This window comes from Asterias amurensis, chromosome 21, assembly GCF_032118995.1.
Source record: "Asterias amurensis chromosome 21, ASM3211899v1".
NCBI lineage: Eukaryota > Metazoa > Echinodermata > Asteroidea > Forcipulatida > Asteriidae > Asterias > Asterias amurensis.
In genome coordinates this window covers 2,371,417-2,395,989 of record NC_092668.1, presented here as the reverse complement: position 1 = coordinate 2,395,989, position 24,573 = coordinate 2,371,417, and the positions used below count along the sequence as shown (strand labels likewise).

Below are 24,573 nucleotides of genomic sequence, written 5' to 3'. Positions count from 1 at the left end.
ATCAGGGTGTCATGAAACAAAACTCAATTATTAAAAGAGTCTGGATGATTAATTACGCCTGTATTACAACTAACAATAAAAGCATGTCAAACTTGTTTGCGTTTGAAAAATAATATGAGCCGGCTTGCTTTGAAATTCATTTTATTTTTAAAATATCAAGTAATAAACCACAAGGGAAACTTGGCGACGTTTAATTGACTTGGCGATGAATCCCAATTTCCCACGAGTGGGATCTGAACCTACGACCCCGGATGAACGGGCCGGTGCTCTACCAACTAAGCGATCAAGCCATGTGCCTAATTTCATAGTGCTTACTTTTGTGAAATCTTTGACCCTAGGTTTGGGAGAAACAAAGATTGACACTCTGGTCAATGTTAGTAAGTTAACAGATTGGAACGTAAAAATGATGGAGATCTTCGCTTGGAAATGAAAACTTTATCGTTCAATTCATGGCCAAAAACAGCGCAGTTGTTTTTTATATTATGGCCCATGATGTCCCATTTAGTTGTGGAAAGATTTCTCGGAAACTGGTTTGCACTCGTTCACATCAGCAAACAAAACCGGGCCTCCCTCCACCACCTCCCCCCACCACCTCCCCCCTCCCCTTCCACCGACCATGGACACAGGTGGAATCTTGGTCCTACCTGTCCGTGACCAAACAGGTACGATTAGGCCTTCTCGGAAGCGCTTTATTAATTAGCACTTTCTCGATTATAAGTTCACTTGGATGAATCCTCTGTTGTTATCGAAGATAAAAAGGCACCTCATGGAATTCTCTTCCATGCTTCATTTTATTGTTTTGTTCTCATCTTGCCGAATTTGACACGATAGGGGAATGTGTACAGAACGGATTCTATCCTTGGGATCTGTGGGTTAGAAACAAATGAACAGTCCACAACTGTTAATACGTGACCAGCATAAAGATGGAGCAGTCAGCAGAGAATGCAAAAAAAAAAGAAGACGAAGATTCATGGCATGCCGATTCGGCCAAAATAAAAACTAGTGGCGATCTGAAAACGTCAACCGATTCAATTAAGGGTTTTCTCTTTATTTCCTTCCTCCATGCTCTATGGTTGCATCTTGTATCAATGTATATGGTTTGCGGTAACATCATTTGCATATCTACTTCTTGTTCTTTATATTATTCTTTTGAGAACTTGCCCTGCTGTATATATTTACAACTGCGGAGTAGATTTGTTTTTCTCTGAATTCTGGAGACTAGTGAAGCGGTAGTAGAGCAAGAAATGCTCAACGATTTTTGTAAAAAGTTCTTCAGTTTAGTTTCCCACTGAATTTTCACATTTGACATTTTCCTCCTCAAATCTCTAGTTTTATGTTATATATTCTATTACAAAATTATAAGATAACAGATTCTTCCATTACAGATTGAGTCCCTCCTCGTCATTTGCTAAGCGAAAATTGAGTCGGGCACCGGCCATTGCCTGTGCCCTTGAAATGCTCCAGTGGAAATTTACAATTTCCTCATACAAAATTATAGGATGCCTTTTTTTTAAAGAGAAAATGCCTTGGTGCCCTTGCCCTTTCAAAAACGAAGCATATGCCTGTAAACTGGTTCTACTAAGCAATACTATTCTGTGTTTAGCGAGATTTTGTTCTTTATAGCCTTCGTCCATGCTATATACTTCCTGGGGTGGATTTCACAAAGAGTTCAGACCGGTCTTATCTTGAGTAAGGACGAGTTACTCGATCTAACTTAGGACTAGCCATATCTTTTTGTTTATCTCCTAGGACTAGTCTTAACTTAGGACTAGTCTTAACTCTTTATGAAATCGAGCTCTAGTCACCAGTTTGGCGTTGTGATCGATTGCCTCAGTGGCGCGCCATACCACACCCACCCTAATAATGACAATTATTGGGCCCCACACACCTGTGCCATCACGTGGAGTGTTTACGCCAGATACACACAATGAGGATTTGAGCTTATTCCGAACCATTAAGCACCATCTAAACATCGTCAGATTCCTGCCCGTTGTTCGGCATCGCTGTGAAAACAAATTCGAACGCGGGCCACTTGAGCCCAGTGTCGATCACACTTAATCAAAGATTTCATTTCTCCACTAACCCCTTCCTCATTTTCTCTACACGGTTGTTGCAAGTAACAAGTTCGTTGCTTTATTTTGTTATGAGATTGGGTTCCACAACGACTGTTTCATGATTGATTCGCAAAATGAAGTTGCACTTCCACTGAACACACAGGCCTGGGCCCGAATTCATTAAGCCAGTAAGCACAAATGAATTGCTTAGCACAAAATAGTATTGCTTAGCAGAAACAGGTTACCAGCAAAAATTTAGCAATGTTGTTGCTAGTGCCAAACTCACCGTTTTACAACAAACTTGTCAAGCAGTATTTTCTGCAAAACAGCTTAATGAAAGGGCCCAGGTGGCCCAGTACAATGCATAAATATACAACTTCTGAAATACAGAGAACAAAAAACTTTACGGGAATCAAAACAATTATTTATAATAATTCTATAGCTACATGTAACGAAATGTTTTAAGCCGTTTCTAAGCACGCTGATATGTAATGACACCCAAGTGTGTGTGTATATTTGTTTGGATCAGTGTAATATAAAACAATGTAGGCCTATAACACTAGCATACTTTCCTTCAAAAGGATAAAATAAAGACTAACCATAAAACAGCCGTTGTTTTTACAGCAAACAATGGGGTCCATCCCGGCGCCAGTCTGGCGGGCACACCTGTGCACTTTAAAATAAAGGGATCGCTCCGGTAGTCAACCGCCCGAGTGTGGAAACCCAGCTTCACGGTGGCCCGTATAGCGCTTAACGAATAACCACGGGCTGCAGCAAAAAAAACCAAGGACCCGTCAAGTGGTGTACATTACCCTAAACCGGAGCTCACATTCCTGCAGTTCCAGAGATAATTCAACCAGTTTCCAAAACTTGAAAGCTGATATACATGTTTCGTTTATCTCTTAGCAACACACTAAACACGGGAGGGAATCCCATCACAGTGACTTGCAAAACGTGTATGGATAACAAAAAATGGATATCGACTGACAAGGACAATCAATGAATTGTCATTATGAGTTGTTTCTATTTTGTTGATTATGCAAACTTTACGAAACTTTTAAAAATTTCTAGTTGGTTTAAAAGTCCCTTGTCTTTGTTGTGTTTGCATTTTCTTTCTAGAAGCATTTCTTTCAGCTTATATGGCAGAACTGAACAAACGGTTGAGGCGAGACCAATAATTGTTATATAGGCCCATATACTTTTGTATAATTTAGTATCCATATAGAATTCAGTTACACTATTTTATTAGTGCAAAAAACCTTACATCGGTGAACTTCGTCCGATGGTCTTCAATTATACAGCAGTGCTCCAGTTCGCAACAGCCAAATCTTTGTTTTCTGACAAACATTTATAATTTCAACCAACGCTATTCAAAGTGATGGTGGACATTTATATTGCGTCATGTCTGTCTGAAAGACACCCTTGGCGCAGGAGAGAAGCAAGTAAGACATAAGACATAAGAAAACTTTATTGATCTTCAAAAGAAGAAATTGCATTGCTCACACAAGTTTTTAAAAACACACCAAATGTGTGCATACAATGAGTTTCATAGATGAAAATCTAAAGCAAAGCATAAGTTTTCAAATGAGTTTTGAAACTGGTATGCATTCAATAAGCCTTTTTGAGGTGTTAAAGCCATTGGACACTTTCTGAACAGAACAAAAATTAAAAGTTCACATATTTACAAATAACTGTCAGGGTTTACAGAAGGTAATGGTGAAAGACTTCCCTTGAAATATTAATCCATGAAATGCTTTACTTTTTGAGAACAATTATCAATTCTCGATATCGAGAATAACGGATTTATTTTAAACACGTGTCATGACACGGCGAAACGTGCGGAAACAAGGGCGGGTTTTCCCGTTATTTTCTCCCGACTCAGATGACGGATTGAGCCTAAATTTTCACGGGTTTGTTATTTTGTATATAAGTTGTGATACACAAATTGTGGGCCTTTGGACAATACTGTTTACCGATGTTGTGCGATTGCTTTAAACCCACCATGCGAATATACACTGTTTGATTTGGATGCACACGAACCGATTTATGCTAAACCAAATAATGCAATTATAATGTGAGAACCATATCTCGAATGGCTTTATACATTAATGGGCCAGAGTGCGGAGGAGGATGGGATAGACCGAGCCCTTGCTCGTCTAACCAATGTTTGGGTCGAGGTTGTAGTCACTTTTAGGACAACGAACTCGTTCCCTTCGGTGATCGCAGATCAACCCTCAACCGCTCAGTAAAACAAAATCTTGAAATCAACGGGGGGACAAATCCAGTGTAGACTTATGAACCAAATAGACGCCAAAACTAACGACAGAAATTGTCTATAATTCACTCCTTGTAAAATTTCTTCAAATAAAATCTTGTTAAATAAAGGAAAGGCACTTGTGACCACCTGGTTTTTTTTTTTTTTTTTTTTTTTTTTCCCAGAACACAGGAACAAGTTTAATATTTCCCTGCGAAGCTACGCTCCGAGCCATTCGTATAAAGCCACTTTCTTACCAAAGTTTTAAGTTCGGTGAATGCACGTGCAAGACGGTTTTGTTTCTCGTTTTCTCGGCAAGTAACAATTGGATAGGTCGTCCACCCCTTCCGTTGTTGGATAACTTCGGGAGTTTGATGAGGTGACATTTAAAGTTTTTAAGGGAAATTTGGTTTAAATCCAGTTGGCTACCCTTTTGTCAAGACGCTGGCGGGTTTGGTTTTTACACCGGATTGCCCTTTAGGAAGGAATTTGACAGCTCTAATATTTTGAAGGATTTATCTGGGTTTTGTGGACGGGATCGAACGTGGGAACGTCAAGGGAACATGTATTTTCTTTATGATCTGACTTCATTGGTTTTTAATCTCACACTCAGTAACCACGCCCTGTAGATTATGATGCACACGTGATCGATACTCGTGATTACACGTGATCGATATACGTCATCGATACACATACGTCATCGATAACCGTGATCGATACATACTCCGATACCTGTGATCGATACCTTGCTCCGTATTCTCACACACTTGTTACCTTTTTTTCAAAAAATAATTGGAAAAATACAAAACGCGGAATTTGATTTTACAAAACGAAATGGTTCTCTGAAATTGGGCAAATTTTGTTTTATTTGTAAAAATTTCATTAGTAAAAGTAATACACATCAAGCCTCGGCTTAGCTCTAAAAGAGAATTACTCAATACAAATAAAGAGTACAGACAGCTGCAGAAGTCATACCGTGAATACAGTCTTGATTAAAATTCTTATTTTGGTGAAGAAAACGCGTGGGAAGTTTTAATTATTTCTGGATGTGGGTGGCGGTTTGAGCAGTGGTGGGCTTTAAGGGCACTGTACACTTTTAGTAATTACTCAACAAATTGTTAGCATAAAAACTTACTACATACCGAGCAATGGAGAGCTGCTGATAGTATAAAACTTTGTGAGAAAAGGCTTTCTCTGAGGTAACGTAATTTCTGAGAAAGAGGTAACTTCTCACTCAAGTAATAAAAGACTTCAGGCCTAACGCCCTAACAAGGGCGTTTTTCTTTCATTATTCTCTTGCAAATTTGATGACCAATTGAACACATATTTTCACAGCTTTGTAATTTTATGCATATCTTGGGATACATCGTGAGAATTACTGGTCCTTGACAATTCCCTAAGGTGACCAGTGCCTTTAATTGCACAACGTTTCAATATTAAGTTAGTCGCTGGTCAACTTGTGTGTCCATGCATGGGTTTGGTATAAGCATATCACCGCATTTAGCTATGAACGTCGACATTGAACATGAGTTTTATCTCGGTAACCTTTCCAAGCGATACAACCTCGTTTAACCTCTAAACATCAGTACCAGGCTCAACCCCCAAAAGACAGCCTAATTCCACAGATCTCGAACAAGGTTATTTCAATCGCTCTGCCTGATGTTCTTGTAGACGCCACTCAAACCAAACTACTTCTTCTTAAGGATGTGGGGGGAAAATATGTCTGATTTATGCATTAACCCTTTACGCTATAGGTTAAACTAACTTGCCATTAAGACAAATTTAATTCGGATGTCTGGGTCGTTAGACGATGTGGTAGGTATATTGCAGACAATGAATGTGCCTGCCATATAGAAATATGCGTTGGTGTGCAAGTTGGGAACCAAACGGTGTATGGAATTGCAATTACAGTCATTTTTCAAAAGTGTTTTTCTGAAAAAACATGAGCTCATCTGACGTGCTCTCTAGTCTAACACTGTTCTGCGTCAGGGAAACCTGGTTTTTGTAACTGTAAAGTTACTATAAACTGAAACTGATAGGTACAGAACCCCTGTCTTGAACCCATATTACCGATGTAGCCTGGCACTTTTCGTTTGGTCCCATTACCAACGTACCCTTCGCTAGTGTGGGCTAGTCTAAAGGCTAGGCGAAGTGAGTCAACAAAGACCGCGCCGGCGCCACGCAGTCTGCCGTAAAGGTACGCCGTGCCCTTTTAAAAAGTGAACCCTGGAAGAAAAAAAAAAGTCAGGGACTACCCGTGCATACCATTGCGACTTGTTGTTTGCCTTGGCTATAGAGCTGCCTGGTGATTCAACACCTGCATCGGTCTATTCAGCGAATTCCACCGGTGAGCACCCAGCTAATTGGCACTCTAAACTCAATCACAATATTAATTGTACCCCTATTGGGGAGAGGTGCGAATCTGACACCTTGTATGGATTAAAGGGGAACTTCTTTAGTGCCGAAAGTCAAAGGGGGATTGGCCAGGGGAAAATGGTATCATTGGCTGGTGGTGTTTCGCTTGAGTTGTAGCCAGCCACCTGGGGTACGTCAATCAACAGCAACTGACGGGGGGAAGAGGGGCCTGCTGTACAATGTGTCCAACAACCGTAGGGTCCAACCCAAGGAATCCAGACCGCATAATATACGATCTACGAGTGGTGAAAGTTTATAACACCACCTCGGATTAAACAGCCAGTCAGTCTTGCTACAATCCACTACCTGGCTTGTTGAGGAACCACTCGCAACAACTTTTCCCAGATAGCTGCTCTTTGATTGTTATCTCAAAGACAATTTCTGTCTCTTCGTCTCTCCTACGGCAAATCTCAGATCCAGCGAGATACTTTCTTCTCTATAGTCGGTTTGTAAGAGGAGGAAAGAAACATTCACAGCCTCAAGATGTTACTTCATCCAACATCCAACCTTCTCCTGGTGTTTATTGTTTGTCGTGTTACACTGATACTGCCATGTGCGGTAGCCAAGGCCATCCAGCAGCATCCACATGAGGGACACACCAGTGGTGCCCATCCTTCAGATACACAGGGTGGTCGGTTGTCATCAAAGACTGCTCCAAGCTCCAAGACGCACAGCGGAGGAGACTCGAACGTTATCATCACGCAGCAACACGAGGCCAAGGAGCAGGCCCTGGGGGAACTCTTGAGAGTCTTCGGGCTGGAGAACAATACTCTGGAGGAGCCGGCTCGCCGACCGGAGCCCCCACCATTCATGTTGAATCTTTACAGTTCGGTTGCTGACCCGGCGTCGGGAGAGAGCAGGATGCCTAGTCCGTTCAATGCCAACACCGTACGATCGTTGCCCGATAAAGGTAAGAGGTCACTGTTGAACCCAAACCCCATCATGTCCTTCCCTACCTTTCCAATTTCCATCCCCATCTCTCACTCCCTTATTGAACAAATCTTGTACAGACAGAGAATCAATTTTTTTCACAAGGATATATTTAATGTGCTTTTTTTATAGATCAATCAAATTTAACCATAGAGCAAGGACACAGACATTTCAGTGTATAACAGCATGAGATACGGAAAGTGCCATGCATGTTATCAAATCAAAACAAGGAACCAAAACTTACCACAGTTGTAATATTGGTATTCAATGTACACTATGCCGTGCAAGTGTCGGTGTCCACAATGCAAAGACACCGACACTTCAGTTTATGTGACAACATGACATACGGAAAGTGTCATTCAAGTTGTCAAATCAGAGCAGGGAACCAAACCAAACAGATTGGTGTTCAGTGCACTATAGGCAGTGCAAGTCTTGTGTATTTGCACATTTTTTGGGGGGACCAAAGTGCAATCCCACAAAAATTGGAACAAACTCTAGCGCGGGACTTGCACAAGTCTATACCGACAATCTGTCATAATATTTAATAACTGACAGCGTATAGATGGAATGGTTCAAAGTTTACCTAAATTTAAGTGTAGATCCATGGGACTGGGGTGCCATCATGGTACACAAATTTGACTGGTATTGTTTGTTGTTTCCCTTTTTCCAGTTTGTTGTCCTCGCGTATAACAAATAAGTGAACAATAAGAATTGGTGGCACGTTGGCTTTTGGGCGGAAAAAACCGTACTTTTGCTTTCAGGTTAATCAAAAACTCAAGGTGCAATAGAGAGGCATTGCCGTGGGCATTATTAACTGCAGGCAATGAGGCATGATTCCATCTATTTCAAGATTCCAAAGCTTGTTTTCATGTCCTCTAGTCAACACCAACTATTATATAGGGAACCACCTCATTGCTTTTTGATCAGGTCTATTGTGTGAATTTATTGGTTATTTTTGCAGGTTTTTTTTCGTAAAAAAAATAATAACTTAACGAAGTAGGTTTGGTGTTCAATGGTATCCTATTGTCTGGTAGTTAAATAACGGAGTTGCTCGGTTGGTTTTCGCACCTTCAACGATTGTTCGAGTCATGGGTCGCATACGGCCTTAACTGCCAGACGGCATTGATCAGCATAACACGTAGGAAGTGCGTAGGCCTGCCATTTTATTTTACTCGCCAGAATCTTTGTAAGTCATTTACTGAGAGATTTATGTTTTAATATTTGAAATTTGAAATATCAGCAACACAGCCCAACAAATAGATGGTTTCTTATACTTGATGTAAGCACGGAGAAAGGAAAACAGAGTTGTCACTGAAAAGTTTGCTATCTTTATTGGCAAAAGTCTTCTTTTTTTTTTTAGCTCACAGCTTTGCCTACGCATTTGGCGTTTAAAGGCACTGGACACCTTTATGTCAAAGACCAGTATTCTCACTTAGTGTATCCCAACATATGCATAAAATACAAAATCTTTCAAAAATTTTGACTCAATTTGTCATCGAAATTGCGAGAGAATAATGCAAGAAAAAACGCTGTTGGTGCTCAAAATAATGAGTGTGCTTTCAGATGCCTCGGTAGTCATTTTTGTTTTCGAATTCCGTGCATGATTGCTCAATGAACCATTGGCTGTAAAGAAAAGACAGAACCCTTCTTGGCGCAGCTCAAAACCAAAACCCAACTTGCTCGTAAAAGATGGCGTATTGGGAATAATATAACCATTATAACCCACTTCTTGATTATAGAATCATAAGTGAAACTCACGTATCTCGTTCGGTTCAAAATATCACACGTGTATTCAATACCCTGGAGTCAGTCCCAACGAGTAGGGCCCTTCAAGAGTTCACATTTTGAACATAAATTACATCATGTTAAATTTCTAGACAGCCCACCATGCAACGATTCAAATCACATTATCCCAAATCCTCGTTAAAATGTAGATAAATCTGGCTCAATGGACTGACTTCAGCATTATTTAGCTTTTAGTGTAAGTCTTTCAAGGTTTGAACAAGAGGACAGTTCTTTTCAGAACTGAGATGTCTTCCGAACCCCTGAATATCTACTCCGCGGTAGTAGTAGAATAAAGCAAGACAGTTCTATAAGAACAAACGCTACCTGGCAAGTAGATACACACATGGTGTTACCGCAAACCAAATATATATTGATACCTCACCATGCAATGCCTCAAATCATATATAAGAGGACTGTATTACTTTTACAGCCTACAAGATATGTTGATTTCGGGAAAAAAGCCCAATCACAGTGGATCAGAAAAGTACATTTTGAATGAAGCAAATCATCCTTCGGTAATTGATGTTAAGTCTCCGAGGTGCCATTGGTTAGAGACACTCGGATATAGTTGAAAGAGGTGCAAGACCACGTTAGTGAATAAGTAAACAAAATAACTGAACACCGTTTAACTGACAATACTATTACAAGTTTTCCAAATATCTCTTTAAAACAAAACATCCCAAAGTTTTAAATTCGACTGGACGTTTTTATGTGACCAGCCTTTTTCTCTTCTTTTTTACACAATTCTTTCAGCAAGGACGTCAATTCACACGCCACACTGCTAGTAAATCACAAATTGTACCACGTTTAAGTCAAAATATGACATTTTTGCCAACCTCTAACTTTTGCCGCCTTGCAACATTATACCTGTGTAGCACATAGCTACCCTATTGGTCAATTAATGGTGCAGGTGAAGTTAATAAGACGACGGTGGGGAACCATACCTGGAGGTGTGCTGCGTTTGTATATAATGCCGCGGCTGTGTGAAGTTGCGACACGTAGGTAAAATGACATTATTTTGTTAGGTTCCACCTGTGACCACTTTGGTGAAATTACGGACTCCACATGCCGTACTTGATAAGTTCAAACCAGGATTAAACCCATCGCGTCTAGAATATCTTGTGTGCGAACGGGGGGAAATGCACCTTGTGAGTGCCGACATAACTGATATACGGTTCCTATGGACGATTTCATCCAGGATTTTGCTTTGCACTGAATGGCAATTTGAGTAGCAAATGATGATTTATGAATAATTATCAACTGACACATTTTGCAAAGCATTTTCTTCTGCCTTACAAGGGAAATCGTTCACTTTCAAGATGACTCTGTATTGTTTAAAGGCAGTGGACACTATTGGTAATTACTCAAAATATTTATCATCATAAAACCTTACTTAGTGACAAGTAATGGGGAGAGTTGGATGGTATAAAACATTGTGAGAAACAGCTCCCTCTGAAGTGACGTAGTTTTCGAGAAAGAGGTAATTTTCCACGAATTTGATTTCGAGACCTCTAGTTTAGAATTTGAGGTCTCGAAATCAAGCATCTGAAACACACAACTTTGTGTGATAAGGGTGTTATTATCTCGCAACTTTGACGACCAAATGAGCTCAAATTTTCACAGGTTTGTTATTTTATGCATATGTTGAGATACACAAAGTTTAATAACATACATGTACATCTTTAAACATGGCTCAGCACATTCAGTGGGGGAAGATGCAGCCTTATAGTTTGAACATTCCATAGACCCACGGGCAGATCCAGTTGTAACTATACTTTGATGTACCTTAATTTTGTTTTTACAAATTAAATCGGTTAACCAGTGCACGCAGCCTGCTGGGGTGGGTCAACAATTTGACATTGTGCACTACTATAACTATTGCTTGCTGAATGAGCACAGTGAGCCCACCTGAAGTTTGCTAGGGGTAGCTGCACTTTTGTGGTAGAAAGTCTTGTTTATCACCCCCCCCCCCCCCCCCCCACCACCAATTATTTGGACTGGTACCACCCTGGAAATTACAGTTCGAAAAAAGCTAAACAACAAGAAGGCCATATAACTGTGGTATCTTGTATTGTGCAAACATTATTAACAAGGGGCCTATTCGTGTTGCAATTATTGTTTTGTTTTTGTTTGTTTGTCTTTTTGGGGGAGGGGAGGGTTTGTTTGTTTGTCTGGTTTTTGTTGTTGTTATGTTGTTGTTGATGTTGTTGTTGCTTTTGTTGTTTTTGGGTGGTGGGGGAGGGGTGGGGTTGGTTGGTTTAATTGTCGATGTATACTCAAAGCCAACAGTGAGATTGGATAACCTCTCGGTGCGCGGTACAAGTGACTACAAGTTCAAGAAAAGAGTCAACTTGACATTCTCCACCCCCCCCTTATTTTATGACTGAATCACGACCTTGTTACATGAGATTTTTTACTGATGTAGATCTCGCAACTACAAAACTGGGGCACTCCGTTCGTGGTTTTATACCGTACTCCTTACAATGACTGACTTTCTAATGGCATTGTAATCAAGAGCAAATAAAAAGGTCGGACTTATCACCGATTACTTATAGTTTGACATTTAGAGCAGAAAGTTAAAAGCCGCGTGAACAAAAAATGTCGACGGCTTATTATCAAACCACCTGTCTACGTTAACCTCAGGCCAAATAAAACACAAAAATGTTTGTTGTTCTCCCTTTTTGGAGAAAGGAATGAAATATTTTTTTTTTCAAAATGGCTGCCCGACACATTTTTTTAAAACAAACGGCTACGCTATTTTTTTGCTGATATCGTTGAAAAATACTATTTTCTTTTTCAGTTTACCCAAAGAAAATCACAAACAAAAAACACCTTAAAAAGAGAGAAGGCCTCTAAATGTGAAGCGTGCGGGGACGTTAAACATGTTTTAGTTTTTATTTGGCCTAACATGACAGCGTTTTATTTGACGTACAGGTGAATATAATGGTTTGTGATGGTGTTGTATACTTGCAACACCTGTGATTTATTAATGTGCTGATGAAGTGTTTATATTTGTTTGCCATAATTTACCACGTGAAATTGGAGCTACTCGCTTGTACAGAGTTCGTAGACAGTGCACCATGCGTAATCGTCATCTTGGGGACAGAATTTTATTTTACAGATCAACAAAAAGAGCTTCTTTTTGTGATTTTCCCCCACTTGTTTTTCCTATAGTATGTTTGTTGTTTTGGGTTGTTGTTGTTGGGGGTTTTTGTGATACGGTTTGTGTTTCAGGTTCTGTTTGTTTGTTTGTTTGATTGTTTTCTTCATTTTTTGTTGTAGGGGGGGGGGGGGGGTCCGCACAAAAGAAGACTAAAAGCCTTCGGTAAGGGGTCACAAGAAGAACCTGTTAAAGATGAGAATAACTTGGTGCAGCTGAGGTAGCAATTGAAATTCCACTTAAAATAGTCTGGATTGTAGAATTGAGAGAACTTGCACTAGGCAAGGAGTTCTAAAGAGATGCAGTAAAAGTGGGCTAAAATATTATTTTTCTCTTCTGACCAATTTGTCTTTAAACAACTAAAACAAATAGTTATCTGCTCCTAAAGTTTGGAAATAAATATTTCGAATAATGTCCATAGGTAAAAAGAAAAAAAGGAAAGTTTTAAATAGCATTCGAAGACCTAAAGCAATCATCACAAAACTTTAATTCGATTAACAGCAGCCGAAAAGTAGGTACGTTCATGTGCACATTTGAACGCGCGTAAAACATAAACTGTTTAGTTTCATAAACTTTACAGAGTGATGTGTGTGTATTTTAATTGAAAACTGTTGAATCAGAATGCATTATTTACAATTCCCAAAAAACAACCTGAATGGATTCGACGTTCTTGGGAAAATACAGTGACAAGTTTTCTGTTTTCTCAGCAAGTTCACACTGCTCAGTGACTCTGCTGAAACCTAACACGTTAGACTTTCATAGTATATTTTTTTCTTCTCTATAATTCTGCCTTTAAATCAGTATTGGGTTGAATTGAAAACCGGAAAATCAGAAAGCATTCCAAAAAAATAAAGTGATTGTATTCCACGTTCTTGTGAAAATACCTTGACAGTTTTGTCGCTGTTTTCTCAGCAAGTTGACACTACTCAGCCGAATCTTACACATGTAACTTTTATTGTATGTTTTTGTTCCCTCTATGATTCTGCCTATAAATCAGCATCACGTTGACACACAACAAAAAACCAATCTATGACCCCACCTTCAATCATTTTTTTCTACCTGTTCAACGTGGATGCACACCGTGACAAGCGGGGGTTGAACGGGTTCGGTTGTTAATTCACGGTGCAGGTGTCTTCGTGTTTGTTGACACTACTTGTCATGTTACACACGATTGTGAACTGGTGTTCGTTAATACATTGACAGCTTCGTGACCATGGGTTATCAATACACGCTGACCCCTCCCCCCCCCCCCCCCCCACGGGGGCTATTTTTTTTCAAACGACATCGAAATGATTTGGTAAAAGAGCAGGCCAATTTCATTATGACGTAATTTTGACGTAAAGAGCCAATTTTGACGGAAAGGGAATGGCAATGTCGTTTGGGGGAAAAATAAATCGCCCCCTCTGGCAATCTTTATCTTGATGCTTTCTTTTATTTCATGTACAGCGTGAAGCATCCGAGACTTTACCACACGTGCTTCTATGCTGGCCATCTTTAAAATAAAACATACAAACATACACAATCTGGGGTGTGAAAACAGTCATCTTTTACATAATCCACATTCTCAGAACCACCCCAACTCTTAGAGATAGTCACACATGGTGTTACCGCAAACTTTCCAATACGAAGTGAAATTCTTCTCAAAATGCTTTATTATATCATGGATATTTCTACCCCGTGATTATATCAAACGCTGATGTAGGCTTCTAACCAAAGATTGTTATTGTCGTTAATTTTAAGAGTAATTAGCAAATGTATACTTTATCCAACCTGCGTCGGTTTTCAGGGAGTAGAGTGTTGGTTTACTGTCATAAAAAAGTATACCTTAAAACCATTATCCACTTTCGGTAAACAGTATTGTCCAAGTCCCACACTTCGTGTATCACAACTTTAAAATAACAAACCTGTGAAAATTTAGGCTCAATCGGTCATCGGAGTCGGGAGAAAATAACGGGAAAACCCACTCTTGTTTCCGCACGTTTCGCCGTGTCATGACATGTGTTTTAAAATGAATCCGTAATTCTCGCTATCGAGAATTGACATTGTTTTAATGTTTTCTCAAAAAGTAAAGCATTTTATGGAATAATATTTCAAGAGAAGTCTTTCACCATTACCTTCTGTAAACCCTGTAAATTATTTGTAAATCTGTGATTTTTTTTTCTGTACCGAAAGTGTATAATGGCTTTAAATCAAACTAAAGTTTAGAGCGATGCCAAAAGTGCTATAAAAAACCACAACAACCTTGATATGTGTTTGTCTCCGAGATTCCTTCTTTGTCAGAGAAGTAAATAATAAACTAAGATATATGGATGAAGGCCTTTTAAGAGCTTATCTGTCAGTTTACTGCATTCCCAACTTTTTTTTAGAACATAACACATTAAAGCTATGATCAATATTTGACCCTTTGAGTATAATAGTTGAGAACGAGCGCAGGCGTGCGCGGCGATTGGTGACGTCATGACGTGCACCTGATGGTAACAAAAACATGGGCCCATTTTCATAAAGCTGCTTTAAGCAAAAAAATAGCTAAGCACAACACATGTATGCTTACCAGCTGAAGGTTACCACTGCTACTAATAAGCCGTGTACAATTTGTGAATGGTACCCATATCATCTGCTGACAGAAGCAGCTCGTGGCCCAATTTCATAGAGTAAGCGCATGACATAGCTAAACAAAACTTCTGCCGAGGAAAAATGGGCGGGTCACAGTCAAGAATTGTACAACATTGACATGGTAATTTGAATGGGTAACCTAAAACCTAAATCTACTCAGCATAGAATTGTTTTGTGCTTAGCACTTGTTTGAACCATCTTTATAGTTAATATCCATACAATCTTACAAAATATTGGAGTTGTCCAAATTTTCATTCCGATTTTTGAGAGGGCTGTGCCAGGAGAAGGTTTGGTCGACCAGTGACTTTAAAAAGCACGCGCAATATAATCCCATAGTTTGACATTGGCTTATACTTGGAAAGGGGTGGCTTTAAAGGCACAATGGGTACAGATTACCCCCTGTTTGCTTGGGCGTTATTAGCTCCCCTTCGACAACGTCATCGGGTTGTTCAAGGTCACCTAAGCATTATTTACGCTCCACGGAACTTTCAAAGATGAATCGTAATGCATACCCTACCGTAACTAATCCCCCCTCAATAATATTGGAGGTGAAGTGTTTTTGTTCTGTCACGGTAGTACGGCACAGGTGTGGAATTATGGTGGTGACCACTGTAAAGATTCCTCACTTCCACAATAATTACAGTTTGACAAAAAACAGAATCAACACTACAAAACAAGAAAAAATATATATATCATCTATATTCGAATGAAGGCAGGTTTTAGTTTCCCAATATCATGATCAGGAAGGACACTTTTGGAAATTGTCAAAGACTAGTTTTCTCACTTGGGGTATCCAAACATATGCATAACATTTGGGATTTTTTTTTACCTTAATTGGTCATCGAAATTGCCATAGAATAATTTAAGTAAAGACACCCTTGTTGCACAAATGTTGTGTGCTTTCAGAAGCTTTTTTAAAAGGCTTCTGGCCTGAAGTATTTTAATAACATTTGGAGTTAGATATTACCTCTTTCTCAAAAAAAAAATACTACGTTACATCAGAGGGAGCCATTTCTCAACTTGCTTTTTACTAACCATTATAGCTCTTTACTTCTCATTAAAGCCATTGGACCCTTTCGGTACAGAAAAAAAATGAAAGCTCACAGATCTACAAATAATTTACAGGGTTTACAGAAGGTAATGGTGAAAGACTTCTCTTGAAATATTAGTCCATGAAATGCTTTACTTTTTGAGAAAACAGTAAAACAATATAAATTCTCGTTAGCGAGAATTACGGATTTATTTTAAACACATGTCATGACACGGCGAAACGTGCGGAAACAAGAGTGGGTTTTCCCGTTATTTTCTCCCGACTCCGATGACCGATTGTGCCTTAATTTTCACAGGTTTGTTGTTTGATATAGAAGTTGTGATACACGAAGTGTGGGACTTGGACAATACTGTTTACCGAAAGTGTATAATGGCTTTAACCAAGTAAGTTTTTATGCTAACAATTATTGTGAGTAATTAGCAACAGTGTCCAGTGCCTCTAAAAATAAGTCATTAGAAGTGCACTGGGTTAGGGTTCTGCGGCATGAGAACCACGTGTATTAGAAGCGCTTTTGAGTAGTGCTGGTTCTAAAAAAAAAACGGTGGTTGGCGATGTTTAAATCAATTGACTTTCACTGGACAGTTCAACTTTGCGGCTGTTTAAAAAGAAAACGTTAACAAAATGATTTTTCCGTTGAAAAAAGTCATTGTTCTTTTGTTGCGTGAATTTCCCTCGTCTTGCACTTTATTTTTGTTGGCTCACGGTATGTTGTTTATGGTTGGTTTGTTATGCTATAATTATTTGTTTTTCCAATACGGTGTGATCGGCATGTTGAGACACACACTTAATGGCACACCTGTGTCCGTAGACTTGTAGACTAGTCCTCCATCGGCAATAACAATTCATTTTGATGAGTAAGAAATGAATAGACCCCCCCTTGCATTTGGCCGCCATCTTTGCTGAAATATGCACACGTGAAATGGCTATCATTGGTGGAGAGTTGTGCGCAGTACTCACAACGCGCACGTTTCAATTGTTTCACATCAAAGTGGTCAATGACGTCATGCACTCGCAGTCTATTCTTAGTTATTTTGTGGATAAGTATTTCGCAATCAATACAAGAACTCTATTAGTGCATAAAGCAAGATGATTTGTGACAGCCGTGTAAAATGGTCAATCGACACATGTTTTTTATGTTCAAGATTGACGCTCATTCTGCTCAAATAGCTATATGAACACAGTATCATGACATCTTCACTTTTGTAAGCATCATTATTCGCATTTTTTGTTATATTGACTTTTCTCAAAAGACCGGTGTGTCCCCGGGAAGCATGTCCCCCGGAGATTCTGTTCCCCTTGGGGAAACTAACATGGGCTGAAGGAAGATGGTTCAAAAGAGGGCGCTATCAAAAGAACTTTTGTACGTAGCTCGCCATAGTATGGGGGGGGGGGGGGCACATAAAACACGGGGGAGAGGGAGGGGGGGGGGGGGTTGCACACACAGAAACTCCCGCCACAACGGTTCAAATATGAGTGCCTATATGTACGTGTGTGATACTAACAACTTTACGTCGCAAATTCACTGATCACCACATCTCCACGGTCATTCGTTTTTCCTTATTGCGCATGTCATGGGTGTGTCTCCGATTTGCCAATTACCTGTGACCAGGTAAACAGGCGATGCCTAGATGGCTGGCAGACAAGGGGGCACTCGCTCAAAACTGTGACTGCTTTATAATGAAGGTGTGTTTGTGTGTGTCACTTTCTATTACGTCGTCAGCTGTACAGAGGCTCCCACAGGATGGAAAGTCTAGTTTCAATTTTGTACACATTGAGAAAGAAAGAAAGAAAAAATAATACTGGCCCAGAAGTGATTAATATTTGTTATCGAAGCACGAGTGTTTGGAGAGGAACTGATCATTTTGGCTCAATTTCCTTGGAATCTGCTTCAGCTCACCTCACAGCCATGTGGTGAATCTCTCGATAGAAAAGCGGCAGGTTTGAGGGAAATCTTTAAAAGGTGCGCTCTTTTTCGAGGAACATTTCACATTGATTCTTCCGGTTGGCCGATCCATACAAAAGGGCCTATAAACAGCTAGCCAAACTTAAAGTGGTTTAACCCTGTCGTGAGCCTAATGTGAGGCCTGCCAGGCCTGTATGATAAGTTTTTGAAAGGGCAAGGGAACCATGGCATTTTCTCCTTTGGTAAAGGACACCCTATGTCTTAAGCAAATTGTAAATGTCTACAAGAGCATTTCAAAGGCATGGAGGCAATGAACGGGGGGGGGGGGGGTTGGTATTGAGGCATTCGCCGTCGTTGTCTCCGTGAAGTATGGTTTGACATGCTACACTAAAGAAGACTTCAATTATAGTATTCCTCTCCGTATCTTTTCTGGCAAATGTTTTGGACGAGAACTCACATTTACGCGAAATAAGTAACAGGTGTGTGTATACAGCGTTGTGAATATTGAGATTTGAGTTTCGCACCAGACGACACGATGTCTGGTCAGAACGTGCAAGGAACGCCACATTTTTTTATTTTGTTTAAGTGTCTATAAACTATTAGCTTTTTATGCCGCCCACTGGACCACAAATACCTCATGTCACGTATATAAGTCAGATGTACTAATAAAAGGCGTGTTTGTGGGGTTTTCTTTGCTGATGAACTTGACATCTGAATTGAATGAAGTCGTCAAGTAAACTCGGCACACGTGTTGACGACTGACGTTCTTAGTAAACGTATTCGAACCATTACAGGTGCACCCAATGGCTCTGCTTTACCGTAAGCTAAGAACCGGCGCTTAGTAAGAGAATTCGGCGGTAAGCACACGAAAAGACATGCTAACCTTCCGTCGGTGCTTACTGCACGAAAATAATTGACGAAACAGTACGCATCTATGGTGAACGCGCAGTTGCAAGATGGCATCCTAATTTTCTTGCTAACCTATGAAATACGTTTTACACCTAAGCAATTTGGTCTGTTACAGTAAGCACGAAAATGTGCTAACCGTTAAAGACAGTGGACACTATTGGTAATTACTTAAAGTAATTATTGGCATAAAACCGTACTTGGTATTGAGCAATGGAGAGTTGTTGACAGTATAAAACCTTGTCAGAAACGACTCCCTCTGAAGTAAGGTAGTTTTCGAGAAAGAAGTATTTTTTCCACGAGTTTGATTTCGAGACCACAGATTTAGAACTTGAGGTCTCGAAATTAATCATCTGAAAGCACAAAACTTCGTGTGAAAATGGTGTTTTGTCTTTCATTAATTATTATCTCGCAACTTTGATGACCGATTGAGCTCAAATTTTCACAGGTTTGATATTTTATGCATATAATGAGATACACCAAGTGAGAAGACTGGTCTTTGACAATTACCAATAGTGTCTTTAAGCAGCTCTCTGAAATTGGGCACTGGAAAGCCTATGTGCAAAATCACACCTCGCAGAAGAGGGGGGGGGGGGGACATGAGTATGCGATAAAATAACTTTGATGTATCAAAAAGTAGATTGATATCCAATTGACCTATGATTGACCCTGCACGGACAACTCTAGTCTATGAATCACGAGGATTGCAACAGTCCGTCAATCTGGGGTATGTCACAGGGGGGGTTAAGCCGACAATCTTTACTGTTTCCTCCACAAAGATCGAGGGCGGTTTGAGTGTTACACTCTCGGTCTAGATACCGCCATCTTCGTGTATGGGGGGGGGGTCTTGGGGGTCTCTAGTACAGAGGGGATTTATGAATTTGAAAAGCTTTGCAGATAAGCAAACTGTATGCGAATTTTTTTTAGGGGGGCTTCATTTTTATTCTGAACAAGTTTTTAGTCCAGGGCTCTAAATCTCAAAAAGCCACTAAGATTCATTTTTAAGGCGAGAGTTGTCAGTATCACCATGGTGATTTGTATTGTGATATCACTTTACTTAACAATTAATATTGATACACAAAACAATGTGAAACTCAAAACAATTGTAATAAGAAGGTTATTTATGTAAATTTACCAAAATAATGTGACCTGATTTCAAAGTGTTCTCAGAAAACCCGATCACTGTCTTCAGAGTGAGCTGCAATGTGGAAATGTCTGGCCCGAGTTATGTTTGTTCCTTGATTGTGATTGATTGTTAAGCATGTAACCACATTCATCATGTGGCCTTCAAGCAAGCAAAAAAAAAAAAAAAAAACACACACAGGATGATTACTAACCTGACAATTCCCTTCTGAAATTACCGGGGTTAATCCGACAAGTGGTAATTCAATCAAATCAAAACCACCCAGTAAAAAAATTAGGAAAAAGTTTTCAGGACAGTATTTTGTATGCACTGTATACAGTCCGTGTGTAAACGAAAAAAAAAAAAAAGGGTATAATGTGTAACAATTTAGGTAGATTTGAATAGGAATTTGGCAGTTGGGTGAACATAGATTTCCCCCTAAGGCGAGAAAATTATACCCACTGTGACTGGGCTATTCTTATCAACACAAACCACCCAACACCTGTGATAAACGAATTACGTGGGGGAAAATAGAAAAATTTGTTATAGTTTACCAATTACTGAATAAACAATTTAATACCCACTTGATCCCACTGTGCTTCGAAGAAAGACCAAAACAAATGCACGAAAAGGAATGTAACATACATTTTTCAAGAGAACCAACGCCTAATTGTTTTTATTTATCAAGGGGGGAGGACAGGGTGCGAGAAGAAACACTAAAGACTCCGGAAATTGATTTTTTTATTCGTTGATCTTGGGGGAGGTGTATACGTGTATAATGGTTAATTCGGCTGATTAAACCTAAGGCATGCGTGTCGGACAGATGAAAGCAGACTGGTAGCCGGCTTGTCTAAACACACCTGGTACACGGACTCTCTGTCTTATTTTGTTATATCACGCTAACCCTGTTAATATTTTAATCTGGTATTTCAGCTGTACCGATGATTGACAAAATTTAGCTGCGCGTTACGGGCATCGACGGAGTGTAGTGAGTTGTTCACTCTATGGGCCACCATGTAGCGTATAATGCCAATAAGTTCATCCTAAACATGAATAAGTAACTGATAGCTAAAGTTGGTGGTGCACTCACACGGTATTGGCCGATGCTGGATTCGAACCTATGACCTCTCTATAATGCAGTGTGGATTCTGTTATATCTTCAACCCTTATGTTGATCACTATGTAGCGTGTAATGCCAAAAACCTCATTCAGAAAACGAATAAGTAACCGATATCTAAACTTGGGGAACACCTGGGGAACACCTTCACCGTAATCCTCAACACAACCATTCAAAATGTTTCGTGTGTTTTAAGTCTTTCTAACGGAGAAGGAGCTTTTAAATTTCCAGTTCAACAATTTGAACAGTCTAGTCCATAGGTACTTTATAAAGGTACCATTCAGACTCCGAACTGAAATCCTTCTCTTTGTTTAACACATCTAACACTTTTGTTTGATGTTGGGACAAAGTACAGCTCCCTGGGGAACACCTTACTACCATCTTCAACGCAACCATTCACAATATCTCTTTGTCTTTTTAGCGGGGAAGGAGCGTCTACATTTCCAGTTCAACCTCTCACAAGTACCCTCAACAGAAATTCTCCTCCAGGCCGAGTTGCATCTCTTCAAGCTCAAACCCAAGATGCGACCAACAGTCTCAGGAAGACGGCAGCCATTTTACCAGGTTAGTGCTCAAAACGAAAGTCTGAATCAAAATGGTTTTCGCAAACTGACGGGTTTCAAAGACTTTTTTGACTTTGGGCCAAGTCAGGCCTATGGAGCATTGGTTTTCTAAACTATTACATTGTTTTGTATAATATGAGAAGAGCAACTGCGTTGCCAATGCGTTACTCTTTTTTCCAGTTTTCTCCAATACGACAAACTAATCAAAGAAGTCGTTTGACTAAAAACCATGGAGGTAGAAACAGACTGAACAACTCAATCCAATGCACCGAACTGTTAACACAATCATAAAAGGCTGTTCTGTATAGTTGATGCAATCCCATACATCAAAAAAACATGATCTAAAATCATTAAATTGAATAGAAAGCTGATAAAAATGTACCAAACAAAATCTGTACTTGGCGGCTGCAGCTAAGACTGTTATTAAGGATGTTGCTAAAGGCGGCCTATACTTATAACATATGATAACGCCTCGATTCAGCCGGAGCCAATTCCGACACAGCCTTCAACTCTTTGTACTTTCTTTACAGATTCAACTTTATCAGCTGGCCAGCGATGATGTCTCATCGCTAGAGGGCGCTAAACTGATTGGATTACGGTTGGTTGGGACCGTTGGAACGGAATGGGAGGTATTCAGCATAACAGACGGTAAGCCTTTAGAAGCAACACTTGTTAATTTTTGTGCGCTCCCAGCTGACACCATCTAAAGAAAGAGGGGTCAGTGTAATTTTTGGCAAAACTTATCTTTATCAAACTGGCAAGTGAGCTCATCAGAAAGGCCCAACGAACACTCAAACAAATGCCGAATTTGGGCAACAAATTACTTCAATTGCTCCTTCTTTTGTATTTTCAGCTGTGTCGAGTTGGCTGGCAGATGAGCGCCAAAACTTCGGAGTGTTGGTCACCATTACGTCACTTACAGGAGAGCCAATGAACGAGAACTTCATACGCTTCGCTCAAAATGGCAAACATCACCCGAGCAAGCATCCGTTTTTGGTGCTGTACACGAACGACTTGAGGCAGAGTGAGAATCCATTGGCAGACCAGGGTGAGTGCAGGGGTGCATGTCGATGTAGACTTGATGACAAGTCGTTAGGCGCTGCCAATTTGTTACAAACACACTTTATGCCGTTCTTGCAACAGTCACAGTGCGATTATACATTCATGCAACGTAATTGCCACCGACTCACGCACATACTGGGATCGAGGATGAGTGTACCGTCCCCGTGAACACACCGGGCTTAACAATTACCGACTTGATTTCAATGTCGATGGGGAAGGAAGGCTGGGGAATTCACCTCGAAATGAGACAAAGTTGAAAGAACAGGAGGACACAAATTTGAGAATGACAAATCTGAGGCCACATTTTGAGACGGACTCAATTTAGGCCCAACAAACAACCAAACAAATGCCGAATTAGGGCAACAAGTTACCAGGCCCGATGATACTTAATACGAAGACAGCAAAGGTGATTGCCTCCATGCCCCCTTGTCGCATGCCCTGGTGTCAAATCAAGTACTTTATTTGAAATGAGTCGTGGGCCAAACTGATACATGTTTCATTTTTCATACCAACTATTTAATTTTCCATACCAACTTGTATCAATATTTTTCAAAAATGGTTTCTACATGACACAAATTATATTCCATCCTCACACAGACTCTGCGGACACGGCATACGAAACATTCTTCCAGACATACGGCAATATCAACGCACCGCCATTTATGGACGCCACAAAAGCCGGCCCAACTCCGAACGTCCGCACGAACCGCTACAACGGCGCCACGACGACGCGACAGACTAGGACGGGTGCCACATCTCGGCATAGGAGAGATAGCAACCAAAGAGACGAGTTACCAACGGAAGATTCAAACGGTAACAGAAAGAAGACCTCCAGTAACAAGGGAACATGCATGCGTAAATCCATGTACGTAGACTTCCATGAGATCGGCTGGTCCGATTGGATAATCTACCCAATTGGGTATAACGCCAATGAGTGCTACGGTAACTGCCCGTTCCCACTTGGGCAGACCGTGCAGCCGTCCAACCACGCTACTGTGCAGAGTTTGATGCATCTTATTGCTGCTGATGTGGCGGCCCCATGTTGTGTTCCTACCCAATTAGATCCAATCGCAGTCCTGTTTTTTGACAATGATGATAACGTTGTTCTTAAACAGTTCGATAACATGGTGGCCACAGCATGCGGTTGCCGTTAAATAAATATATATAATTATTTAACAGATAAAATAATATCATTAAACAGAAAAATATATAAATTGATGACCAACGAAGTAGTACAAAAAAGAGATACACTTAAACCTAACTGCAAATGTTTGAACACACGATTTTCATTCTTTCAAAGGCGTTTCCATTTCATTTGCAAAATCTATATTCAAGTCTATATAAAACACCAATATTTGGTATTTTTGTTCCACATGAAAAGGTAGACTTGTTTCAATCTGATGAAAGCTCTGTGATTACACAAGTTCAGTGATCCATAAAATAATTATTTCAACAAAATTCCCTTTATAAAAAATAATTCCCTCATAGATGGCATGAACTAAAATAAAATATGCATTTATTTTGTCAGTAGGTTTTAAAAGAAATTATTTACTTTATTGCAAGATGCACTGCCAGGTACGTATTCAACTGTTGTGTTTGATGATTTTTTATTTTTTTTTACATTTCTCCATAATTGC

The 24,573-nt window shown here is 40.0% G+C and overlaps 1 protein-coding gene across 1 annotated transcript; it reads left to right on the top strand.

Moving 5' to 3' along the window:
- The first annotated feature begins 6,600 nt into the window (after positions 1–6,600).
- Positions 6,601–24,427, top strand: LOC139952951 (bone morphogenetic protein 2-like). Its single transcript, XM_071952288.1, has 5 exons — positions 6,601–7,633; positions 21,733–21,875; positions 22,405–22,522; positions 22,728–22,922; positions 23,534–24,427. Exons 1-5 carry the CDS (start codon positions 7,207–7,209, stop codon positions 24,088–24,090), a joined length of 1,440 nt encoding a protein of 479 aa, XP_071808389.1. The 5' UTR covers positions 6,601–7,206; the 3' UTR covers positions 24,091–24,427.
- The last annotated feature ends 146 nt before the right edge of the window (positions 24,428–24,573 follow it).